General features: G+C 45.6%; 1 protein-coding gene across 1 annotated transcript in view; it reads left to right on the top strand.

Moving 5' to 3' along the window:
- PCSK2 (proprotein convertase subtilisin/kexin type 2) overlaps positions 1–13,036 on the top strand; it is a 208,000-nt gene that overhangs the window by 151,667 nt on the left and 43,297 nt on the right. Inside the window, exon 6 of the mRNA XM_066595463.1 lies at positions 857–933. Within this exon, the coding sequence (XP_066451560.1) occupies positions 857–933 (77 nt within the window). The remainder of the gene's footprint in view (positions 1–856; positions 934–13,036) is intronic.

Genomic DNA, 13,036 nt, shown 5'->3' on the forward strand with positions numbered 1-13,036 from the left:
GTGGCTTTGATCTCATTTTGTTTGGACTGTTATAGTGACCAATATTGTTTTGTCGTTATTTTGTTTTGAAACTTGGCCAATAAAGCTATTTTGCTGTAGGATGGGACAATTTTGACGCCATCTGTATATGCCCATAGTGCTCTACAAATCTGTACAACGTGGATCAGTTCTGTGTGTGTGCATGAGACCTGGTTTCTGCATGAGGGAACAATTGACAGTACTTTGATGACTATGAAATGGTATGCGAGACCGTGCAAACACAGGGGTCGAAAAGGAACAAATAAACTGGCTAATTCATAGGAGGCCAGTTTAACCATAAAAATGGTGGGAAATCGGTCTAGTTTATTTATTTTACACATTTATAAAACACATACTTATTCCGCAGCGCTATACATAGCTTGACGTCCTCATTAGGGCTCACAATCTGGGTTCACCAATTAGTATGTTTTTGGAGTGAGAGGAGAAACCAGAGTACTCGGAGGAAAACCACAGGGAGAACATACCAACTCTATGCAGATGTTGTCCTTGGTAGGATTTGAACCCAGGGCCCCAATGCTACAAGACAACAGTGCTAAAATCAACTTAGAAACTAAAAATGTTAAAAGTGATTATGTATATCAAAAATTATCATAAAATCAGATTTCTTCAAATTTTGAAGAGAATTTTTAACAGATTTGCTTAGAAACAATAGTGGAGGTAATTATATTATAGTATTAGTGATATATTATAAACTTTTGGCAGGATCGCTAATGTTGTGTGCACATAATGTGTTGCGGTTGGTTGGCTTCTCTGACTGTATTTTTATAGTCTTTTTTGTTGGATCACAGCTGTAAATTTTCTGTTATTGCTGTTTCAGAATGCAGAAGCAAGCTACGACTTCAGCAGCAACGATCCGTATCCCTATCCTCGATATACCGATGACTGGTTCAACAGGTAACACGATGGCGATTTTTATTAGAATGGTTCAAAACATAATTTACAAAAGTAATGCTTACAAATTAATGATTTAACTTAGTACATAAGGAAAATGGAACAATATCTCCTGCAGCGCCACCTATTGGAAGGCAGCATTCCTGCAACCCAGTGTCAGACTCTTTATACAAGTCTTTATAAGTCTCCTTACTCACCTCCTAGTTGTCTCCTCACAAACCTTCTAGGTGCTCTCCTTAAAGGGGTTGTCTCGTGAAATCAAGTGGGGTTCAGCACTTCTGTATGGCCATATTAATGCACTTTGTAATATACATCGTGCATTAATTATGAGCCATACAGAAGTTATTCACTTACCTGCTCCGTTGCTAGCGTCCCCGTCGCCATGGATCCGTCTAAATTCGCTGTCTTCTGGCGTTTTTAGACGCGCTTGCGCAGTCCGGTCTTCTCCCTGGTGAATGGGGCCACTCGTGCCGGAGAGCTGGTCCTCGTAGCTCCGCCCCGTCACGTGTGCCGATTCCAGCCAATCAGGAGGCTGGAATCGGCAATGGACCGCACAGAGCCCACGGTGCACCATGGGAGAAGACCCGCGGTGCATCATGGGTGAAGATCCCGGCGGCCATCTTGGTAAAGGAAGAAAGAAGTCGCCGCAGCGCGGGGATTCGGGTAAGTAATAAACTTTTTTTTTTTTAACCCATCCCTTGGGTTTGTCTCGCGCCGAACGGGGGGCCTATTGAATAAAAAAAAAAACGTTTCAGCGTGAGACAACCCCTTTAAGGAAATACCCTTCCCAACCCACATCTATAGACCACCTCTCACTAGCCAAGCCAGAAACCTACTGCACACTGATGAGGGGCAAAAAAACCGAAACAGCTGTCTGTGTATGGCTTTTTGGCTTTTGGTTTTCCATTTCCTAGTCATTGTTATAAAGACTTGCATAAAGAGTCTGACATTGACTTGCAGGAATGCTGCCTTCCAATAGGTGGCGCTGTAGAGGTATTGTTCCATCTTCCCTATTTGCATAAACAGTGGTGCCTTGGGTTAGGAGTTTAATTCGTTCCATGATGGAGCTCTTAACCCAAAACACGCATTTTAAAACCAGTTTCCCCATTGAAATGAATGGAAAAGCCATTAATCCATTCCGGATCGTGAAGCCCTCCACTGATTTCAATGTGGATGGCATTGCCCCATTGAAAGCAATTAGAGATGAGCGAGCATACTCGGCCATGCCCCTTTTTCGCCTGAGCGTCGCGATTTTCGAGTACTTCCGTACTCGGGCGAAAAGATTCGGGGGGCGCCGTGGGTGAGTGGGGGGTTGCAGCGGGGAGTGGGGGGGAGAGGGAGAGAGAGAGGGCTCCCCCCTGTTCCCCGCTGCTACCCCCGCGCCGCCACGCCTCCCCCCGCCCCCCAGCACCCCCCGAATCTTTTCACCCGAGTACGGAAGTACTCGAAAATCGCGGTGCTCGATCAAGTAATTACTCGAAACGAGTAGGTTCGCTCATCTCTAAAAGCAATAGTACAGCAGCACGCCTGCTGTGATTTTCAGGGAAGGGCTTTAAATATAAGCCCTTCCCTGAAATCATCCTTAGCTGCAGTAAAAAAATAAATAAAATATATACTCACCTGATTGCTGGGGCTCAGGCACGTCTAGCCGACGCTTGTTCTCCCTGCACTGCTCTGAAACTTTTCAGCAGACGGGGATTAAAAATGCAGGGAGAACAAGTGGTGACTAGACACACGTGAGACCCGGCAGCAGCGGACAGGTGAGTATATATTTTTTACTAAAGCTAGTGTCGAGGGTTAATTTGTTCAAACAGACTGGTCAGTTATGTTGTCTGGTTCCGAATTGACCTAAGCAGGAGGAGCGCTCCTTGAGAGTCAAAGTACTGACCATTACACACGGTATATGGTGAAACAATGAACTCTATTTTATTGTCTGTATCTCTTGGCTTTTATAGCCAGCCCCTCTCGCAGGACGGGACGTGTGGCTAAACAGGGAATAACCTCGTGATTTCCATACATCTTAAACTCATGACTTTTACATCTTACAATAAACTTATGACATAATCATTCATCAAAAACTCGTGGTATATGAAAAATAGCTGATTTCACATGACTTTTAGACCTTATAACTTGACATTTAGAAAGCAAGCTGACAATTTCTTTGCGGTTAGGCCATGTCCTGCTAAATTCCGATACATCTGTTCTTAACTTCCTGATTTCCACTTAGATCAGACGTTTGGCCTATTACTCAATAGTCACGAGTCCTTCAGAGCAGAATAGAATATTTGCAGTATTCAACCTTATTGATTCAAATAGATTATTAAGCAAAATATATTAACTCCTTCAGCCCCTCTTGGCCCCTATCATTCCCCCATTTTGGACATCAGGAAGTCACACACAGGAATGACAATTATGGGGAATTTTGAGGCTGAGTTGATCCAGAGGAAGGCGAAAACCCTTTAGGAAAAAGCCAATTATCCTTGTATAAAAGGGGAAAAATTCCTTCCTGACCCCAAATATGGCGATCGGAACAAGTCCCAAGATCACAGCCGACATCTGACTTTTTAAAATGTATTATTGTTTTCATGAATCTAAACAAATCTCTTATCATTTATGTGAAACATAAAGTGTATGTTTGACCGCATCACAATGGAACAATATTCATATACATTAAGAAAGGTATTCTCCCGGAAAACATTGCTCTCCTCTACATCACTATCATTATGCACTATTGAATATATATCGCGAAGTGTCTTTACTGGGGTGGGGATAGACAGTAAGCAAGTCCGTAAAATATCTTCCCCACGCATGCACATATGGGAAATGTTCAGTACGTCCTTTGCAAAGTATTCCCACATGTTGGGGTGTCCTTCCGCCCAAACAGTCCATCTTCTTCTTACATCGACAGTTGATGAGGAATTGTCCCGAAAAGAGAGTAGTCCAAGAAAACAAAGGGTAAATAATACACCTATCCAGACTATAAATGCTGGTGTCCAGGTTGCCATCCTCCTCCCCCACCCTGGGTTGGGCTTATTCTCCACCCCCCTCGTGGTGCTGAGGCGTTGGAACTTTCTTGCAGTGTGAGGCATGGATCCAAGTGGGTTTGCCTTCTAGCTTGACCGAGGTGGGAGTGGTTAACAGCACTTGGTATGGTCCGTCAAAGCGAGGTTCCAAAGTCTTTCTGACGTGTCTTTTTACCACCACCCAATCTCCGGGATTCAGAGAGTGGGATCCTTCCAAACTATCAGGGTCTGAAATAGAAGAGAAGACTAGGTCGTGCGTTATTTTTAGCTTTTGGCATAAATCCTGCACAAAGGAAGTAACTTTATCATGACCCAGGGATAGAGCTTGGGGGTGATACAGTCCTAACCTGGGCACGGAGCCAAAGAGAATCTCATAAGGAGACAGTCCTGTTTTCCTATTTGGTGTGGTCCGTACTGAGTAGAGTGCCAGAGGTAGGCACTCGGGCCAAGGTTTTCCTGTTTCAACCATGGCTTTCTGTATCTTAAGTTTGAGGGTGCCATTGAGTCTTTCTACTTTTCCGGAGCTCTGCGTATGATAGGGGGTGTGAAACGCCTGCTCTACTCCTAAGGCGGACATGACTTCCTTCATTACCTCACCAGTGAAGTGAGTACCACGGTCGCTCTCAATGGTCTCTGGTACCCCAAATCTGCACACTAACTCTGACACAAGTTTTTTTGCAGTGGCCTGGGCAGTGGCCTTCGTGACCGGGTAGGCCTCAGCCCACCCAGAAAAGAGGTCAATGCATACCAGGACATACTCATACCTTCCTGACCTGGGCAGCTGGATGTAATCTATCTGTAGTCTCTGGAAGGGGTACAAAGGTCGCGGAGTGCACTTCCGAGGGGTCTTTACTACTTGACCGGGGTTGTGTAGTGCACAGATTTCACAAGCCTTGACGTATGCCTTTGCCATCCTGTCAAATCCCGGAGCGTACCACATTTTCTCCACCAGGGCTACCATGGCATTACGAGAAGCGTGCACCTTTCCATGAGCCAAAAGGGCCATACTAGGATAGGCAGCCGCAGGTAAACACATACGGGAACCCATCATCCAACCTTCATTTCCTTTTACTGCCCCTGCACTTGCCCAGCGCTCCTGCTCTTGCCCTGAGGGGAGTAGGTCCACCTCCTTCTGTGGTGGGACAGAGAGGGTCTGGTCCTTGGCAGGGGGATCAGGATCCTCCTCCGCTGGGCAGGACCTGGTCTGAACTCTGCACACGGGTGCCCTCCAGTCCAGCAGGGCTGCAGCCTTAGCTGCTCCGTCTGCCTTCTCGTTGCCTATGCTTTCCAAGGAGTCCCCTTGGGTGTGTGCCTTTACCTTTATTATGGCTACCTGCTTCGGGAGCATGATAGCTGACATTAAACTACTTACTGCCTCACCATTCTTTATCGGTCTGCCTTGAGCTGTTAGGAAGCTCCGCGCGCGCCAAATCGGCCCATAGTCATGCGCAACGCCAAACGCGTACCTGGAGTCCGTGTAGATATTAGCAGTGACTCCCCAGGCTAACTTGCAGGCCTCGGTCAGAGCGCACAGCTCCGCTTCCTGTGCTGACATATGTGGGGGCATGGCGCGGCCTATCAGTACTTCATTCATTGATACTACAGCAAACCCTGTCACAAATCTGCCCATCTCATTCTGGTATCGTGATCCATCCACAAACATTTCAAGGTGGGGGTTCAGGAGAGGCTTATCTGTGACATGAGCAAATCCAGCTGTCTCCTGCTCCATCAGAGCAGCACAGTCATGCTGGTGCTCGGTGTCAAAAGCTTCCTCTTCGCCTAGGGAATTGACAAAAAGTTGATCCCCTGTGCTTACTCCCCCTTTTGAATCAGTGTCACCTAATGGCAGTAAGGTGGCCGGATTCAAAGTTGTGCAACGTTGAAATGAGACATTGGATGAAGAGTGTACTGCAAGTTCCATTTTGACCTGTCTAGCAAGAGAAAGATGTCTACGGCTCACCTGTGTCAGAATTCCATGTACGTCATGGGGCGTGAGGACCACAAGAGGGTAGTCTAGGACCACCTCAGAAGCTTTCTCAAGTAGTGCTTGTACAGCCAGAACTGCTCTTACACAGGAGGGTGAACCCCTGGCTACTGCATCAAGATGTGCACTGTAGTATGCTACAGGGCGCTTTTTGTCACCATGCTCTTGTGTGAGGACGGCAGTAGCATGTCCCGCCATCTCAGTCACGAACATCTGGAAGGATTTATCATAGTCTGGCAGACCCAGTGCTGGAGCACTGGTAATCTGTATTTTCAGCTGATGGAAAGCTGACTCGGCTTCCGGAGACAAAGCAAATGGCTTAGAACTCAGGCAGTCGTACAGAGGCTGCATGGTCATGGAGGCAGAGCGAATCCACGGCCGACAATATGAAACTAACCCCAGAAATGTCCGCAACTGAGCATGGGAGGTAGGGAGTGGCATGTCCTCCACCACCTTGGTACGTTCTGGCGTGAGGTGTTTTGTACCAGGACCTAGGCAGTGACCAAGAAACACAACATGAGATTTGCAAAACTGTAATTTGTCTTTACTGGCTTTACACCCGCTGTCTGCAAGAAAACAAAGGAGGCTGAGTGAGGCCGCAACGCAGGTAGGTCTGTCCGGTGCACACAGTAGGAGATCATCAACATACTGAAGCAGGGCCACACCTGGTGGGACCGTCCATGCATCAAGTACAAGCCTCATACATCGGGTGAATTGATTTGGGCTGTTTTGTGCCCCTTGTGGTAGGACAGTCCAGCAGTACTGTTTTCCTCGGAACGTGAAGGCAAACAGGTACTGGCAATCGGGGTGGAGCGGGACGGACATAAAAGCATTGGCGAGATCGATCAGAGTGTACCAACAGGTTCCGGATGGTATGGTGGACAACAGAGTGTAAGGATTGGGGACCAGAGGTGTTTCTAGGATGGTCACCTTATTGATTTCTCTTAGATCGTGAACCATCCGGTAGGTATCAGGTTCGCCTTTCTTCCCTTTCTTTTTAACTGGGAAGAGTGGCGTGTTAGCGGGTGAGACGCAAGGTTTTAAAGCATTCAAGGCACATAACTCTGTAATAGTGGAGGCTATTGCGTCTTCCTGTGCCATGGCTAGGGGATACTGGCGAATCATGGGGGCTTTTTCCCCATCTTTGAGATATACCATGACTGGGGGTACGTGGAGATGGCCCAAGTCTGTCTTCCCTTTTTCCCAAAGGGTCTCTGGCACTGCTGAGAGAACCTGTGTATCTTCTGGGGTCAACACATATACAGTACAAGAAGGAGGCGGAGTGACCAAGTCTGCTGCCATGAGACAGAATACTTGGTGGTCGGCCGCAGAGGTACTGACATGAGCCTCACCGGAAGGATGGAGCTGAATACAGCACCCCAGGGGTCCCATCACATCGGTTCCCATGATGCAATCCCCAGCGGGTGACACCAGGAAGCGAGTGAGGACTCGTGACCCTTGAAAGGAGACTTCTATGGGCTCGGTCTCACGCATGGGTGTTGGTTCACTGGACACTCCAACGGCTATGGCTATGGAGTCTGAGAGGGGAATACTAAGGTCATTGACTTGTGAGGTACTGACACATGATTTAGTAGCCCCTGTGTCAATTAAAAAGGGCACCTCCTTCCCCTGGATTTTTAGAGGCTGAAAAATTTGTGGCCCACGTGCGTCAGTAACTATAAGGGACACGGGGGAAGGAGTGCCAGACCTTCATTGGTAATTGGTATACCCGTTATTTCCCTGTGGGCGGGATGATGTGGTATTGGCCGTATTTCCCTGTTGCCCCCTTTCGTCTGACGTGTTCTGTCTAGGGCGTTTAGGGGCTCTACAATTACGGGCCAAGTGTCCAGTCTTCCCGCAGTTATAACACTTACGGGTCTCCCGCCTGGGGTCGTTAAGTCGGACTGTGTCCCCCTCCATGGTGTAATGTTTAACCATAACACCCTTTGCGTGGTCTTCTGTGTCCATGACAAATCCTACAGCTTTCTTATATAGATCACGCGGTCTGGCCTGTCGCCAATCGGGGGTACATGCTTTAACGCGTTCAGACAGGCGCTTATCTATTCCTTGCATAAAGGCTTCACAAAAAGCAGCATTACGTATTGCTTTTGGACAATCATATAAACCCAGATCTCTGCCAACTTCCTCTAAACGGCCAAAGTAACATTCAATAGACTCGCCCTTGTTCTGTCTACACTGGGTTAGGGCAGTACGTCTCTCTTGGGCTTTGTCCTTAAACCAGGCTTTAACCTTGTCCACATATTGAGTACCACTAAGTAATGTCTGGGGGTCATCTGGGCGATCTTCAAGACCACAAAATTGAGCAATACTATTGTAAAGGCCCAGAGGACATTTTACATTCATAAGACATTCCATGTCTGTCCAAGTGGCAGAGTAGTTTTTCTGTATGACTTCCAACTTTCTATGGAAAGCTGCTGGCTCTGTCTGGGGATCGGGCAGTTGCTGACACAGTGCCATCTGGTCTGTGGCGCTCCAGGGTCGCCATGTAGTGACTGTAGACCCGGGAGTTGGTCTATGTGCGTCCGTAGGTCTGTCATTAGAAGACGATGGTCTGTCAGTGTCCTCTTGTCTGACCGTGCCCAATGGTGGACTCGGTCTGTTTGTTTCTCTATAATGGGTGGTGGAGGTTGTAACTGGGAATAAGGGAATCGGTTGTCTACACTGATCCCTGCGACGTGGAGTCCCACATACCGTACAGATTTCTTTAAAACAGGCATTCTGTTGACCACAACGTGGACAGTCCCAAGCCGGACCTCTATTTACTTCAGGGCTCGGGGATCCTGATTGAGGGCTGTAGGGAGGTGTATCCATCTGGGCAGTAGCCTGTGGATACGTAGGAGGCAACGGCGGCAAATTGGGATACAGAGAATTAAAGGGATTATTAGGAGACATTGGTGGAGCGGCCGGGACGACAGGAGAGACTAATGGAACCATAGGGGTTTCCATGGGAACGTCTATTGGTGGCCGGGGCATAGGACAATAAACTAAAATGCCTTCGCCTCGGGACTCGGAGTCCCAGTGTTCGTCTTCTGCTGTTTTAGAGCAGTCCAGAATAGCCTTCATGCCTTTTTCCAAACCCTTATTTCTTATTTCCTTTCTATGCTTATCCTCATATTGTGACCAAAATTCATAATTGAATGTTCCCGCCTTCTTGAGGCCTATACGTTTGTAAACTTTATAGGCTTGTCTGCAAATGTCCTCCCCTTCTCTATCTTTAATTATCTCAATAGGAGTCTGATATATCTTAGATTGTTCAGACCCCATCTTGACCACTTCCAACTATTCTTCACTAAGTATACAGGACGTATATTTCACACAGTAAACTAAGATAATCACTGAGACTATCTGGGAACACACAGTTCCCTGTCCCGGAATAGATTTACAGAACTAAAACGTGGTCAACTTCAAACACTAGGATTCAGGGGAGACCAGACTTCGCCTCTTAGGGAACTTTTAGTAATATTATAACAGATCCAGAGTAACAATATGACTGCCAGAAATGAGACTATAACAATGACAATTATTTCAATCTCCAATACAGACAACATGACTCTTTAAGTCCCAATGAGTGAGTTCTTCCGTCTAGGACAGTTAAATGAACTTATTCACTCTAAAATATGGACGGGGCAGAAAATATAGGAAACAGGCAACAACATACCTCTAGTCCGTTAGAGACACAGATCAAAAGAATCCAGACTGTATAATAGTAAGATAAGCTCTTACCTCTACACCGGTGTTTTAGTCTGGGGTCTCCGAATCCAGTATCCACGTCAACGGGCCAGGAGTTTGTTTCAGTCTACTGGTTGCGATGTCCCGTAAAGATAAGCCCCGCCCCCTAGTTGGACGCCAAGAACTGTCGAGGGTTAATTTGTTCAAACAGACTGGTCAGTTATGTTGTCTGGTTCCGAATTGACCTAAGCAGGAGGAGCGCTCCTTGAGAGTCAAAGTACTGACCATTACACACGGTATATGGTGAAACAATGAACTCTATTTTATTGTCTGTATCTCTTGGCTTTTATAGCCAGCCCCTCTCGCAGGACGGGACGTGTGGCTAAACAGGGAATAACCTCGTGATTTCCATACATCTTAAACTCATGACTTTTACATCTTACAATAAACTTATGACATAATCATTCATCAAAAACTCGTGGTATATGAAAAATAGCTGATTTCACATGACTTTTAGACCTTATAACTTGACATTTAGAAAGCAAGCTGACAATTTCTTTGCGGTTAGGCCATGTCCTGCTAAATTCCGATACATCTGTTCTTAACTTCCTGATTTCCACTTAGATCAGACGTTTGGCCTATTACTCAATAGTCACGAGTCCTTCAGAGCAGAATAGAATATTTGCAGTATTCAACCTTATTGATTCAAATAGATTATTAAGCAAAATATATTAACTCCTTCAGCCCCTCTTGGCCCCTATCACTAGGGATGATTTTCAGGGAAGAACTTATATTTAAAGCCCTTCCCTGAAAAATCACTGCAGGGGTTGTCAGCAGGCCATTGTTTTCAATGGGGCCTCCTACAGCAGCAGCAACCCCGTTGAGAGCAAGGCTCTTAACCGATGTTTTTGCTCTTAAGTCAAAGCAAACATTTGGGAGAGAGCCTGCTTTTAAGTCAAAAAGCTTGTAAGTTGAGGCACTCTTAACCCAGGATATCACTGTATTTCCCAGTGGAGCATGCATGGCCTTATAAGTCTCCTGACTCACCTTCTAGGTACTCTCCTTAGGGAGAGATGATACCCAGATTCTAATCTAGTAGGGGAAAAACAAATATTCTTAAAGGGGTTGTCTGAGTTATAGTTGACTGGTAAAACCCCTTCTGCATGCAGTAAAATAACAAATAAGCTTACACTCACCTCTCGGCACTCCCAATGTGTCCCGCATTGCTGCTTGGTCTTCTTGCCTGTGTTTGTGTGCAGGCTGCAGTCCCACACGGTTTACAAGCCTTCACAGGCACTACAGCCAATAACAGAGCTCAGGGATCGAGTTCTGATCTCTGTTATTGGCTGCAGTGCCTGTGATGTCATGTAAACAGGCTGGGGAAGCCTGTAACAGTGACATCAGAGGTGGGACCCGAAGTAGCAACACAGGACACACCGAGAACAAGCAGAGGTTGGTATGAGCCTATTTGTTATTTTACTGCATACAGAAGGGGTTTTATTGATAAGCTATAACTCGGACAAAAGAAGTCTGTCACTGCTTTTTGGGTAAACAATTAAATATACTGCCAGATGTGTGATGATATAAGGATTATATTGGTACCTTTACTATTTGTCTCTGCAGCCAGATACCATTGGTGTGCCACATGCTATATGCAAATGAGTGGTGCATCATCCATTTGGCGGACCACCTCTGCCTATGGTCCTGCTGTCTTCCTTGCCAGAGTTTTAAAAAAATGTGCCAATTCTAAGTTTCTGCCCACTGGAAACATCATGCTTTCCACAGTCACCATGCTTGCACCTCCCAGAGCGAGCAGGCAAATGCGCTGTGACTCCTTCCTGGCTGGACTGACATCAGCATTGTATTACTATACTAAAGACTATAGAAGAGAGAACACCACTGATCAGACACAATCACAGGTAGAATAAATTACAATTACTTCCAGAGATTTACAGCTGACATCTTCTCCGACTGAAGTTCTTCTCCTTTCTTCTTCAACCAGCCCAGACCACCATGACTTCTTTTGTTGACTGCAAACTTTTCTGCTCAGACATCTTTTGTCCCTCACTTCTTCAGCCCATGAACACACTCTATAACAATACAACTTCAGAGCTCAGATCAGACTTCGAAATTAATTTAGATCCCAGACCCAACCCCTGAACAAATTCAGGTTTTTGCACCACCCCACTAAACAGGTTCACACCCTTAAACTAATTCATACTCTAGACACAGACAAATAAATTAATATCTCAAACCAATTTTTTTTTAATATACTCAGACCCCATAACAACCCCTAAATTAACTGAGACTTTAGAGTTCTAAATTCAGACCCCAAACGAAGAAAAATTATTCAGACTACAGACTCACCTGCTTTCTCTCCTCTTCAGCTACAATCGTTTGCTTTTCAGCCGAATGATGGTTTTTAGTTGTGTCTAAAATCCATTGTTCGCTGGAGGGCTGATAGCAGGGACCACACGCTTTGATTCTCCATGGGCAGCGCTGATAACATTGTATTCAACTGGATCCCACGGGAGAACAAAGGGGCTGTATGCAGATAACAGACCACCTGCTATTATCTACATACAGCTCAGAGAGGCTCATTTACATGTGAATGAAGCTAATAAGCTACTAATGGGCATTATTGCCCATTAGCAGCTTATGCAAAATGATTGCTCAAACTGTCAATCATCCTATCTTTTGAATGAATTTTGAGCCATCATCTTTGCGTGTAAATGTGGCTTAAGTCCTGATACTGGATGACATTAGGACGTAATGCAACAAGGCTTGGCCTTAATGCATTGGATTCATTCACTAAGCAATGGCCAATTAAAAATGATACAAGTGATGTAGTAATAATAGTCTATAATGGCACAAACCCCTTAAGACAAAAGTCCAGCTTCACAATAAATGATAAACTGGGAAAGCAAGATACCGCCATGTAAATCTCTGTTTGGTTTCTGTCTCTTTTGTCTTCATACAGTATCCTGAAAAGCTTGTCATGTTGCTCTGTATTACAGCTGAATATCTACCCTACAACTTTAGAACATGATCTTTTGTTCTAGTATTACTGTTGCCATGGCAAAATAATTAATAGAATGTGTCTTATCAACTATGTGTTCAACTGAACTAGCAAAGCAGTAAGGCAAAGCAGAGCCAAGAAGACATGTTCTGAAAAAAACAAGAATAAAGCATTGTGCAAATGGTATCTTTGGCAAGATGAGGCATTAGGATATGTCCACCTTGTGACCTTTATTGTTTGCTTTGTGTTTTTATTGTGTTTAACCCTTTGCAATCCAATTTTGGATTCAGGGTTTCCTAGGGGGCTTTCTCTTTCTGCCATTATACAATGGTGCCATATGCTGGCTAGAACCAGTACTGCGGTATGGGACATGCTGGAGAGGCCCCCCAC

The sequence above is a fragment of the Eleutherodactylus coqui genome, chromosome 3, assembly GCF_035609145.1.
Source record: "Eleutherodactylus coqui strain aEleCoq1 chromosome 3, aEleCoq1.hap1, whole genome shotgun sequence".
NCBI lineage: Eukaryota > Metazoa > Chordata > Amphibia > Anura > Eleutherodactylidae > Eleutherodactylus > Eleutherodactylus coqui.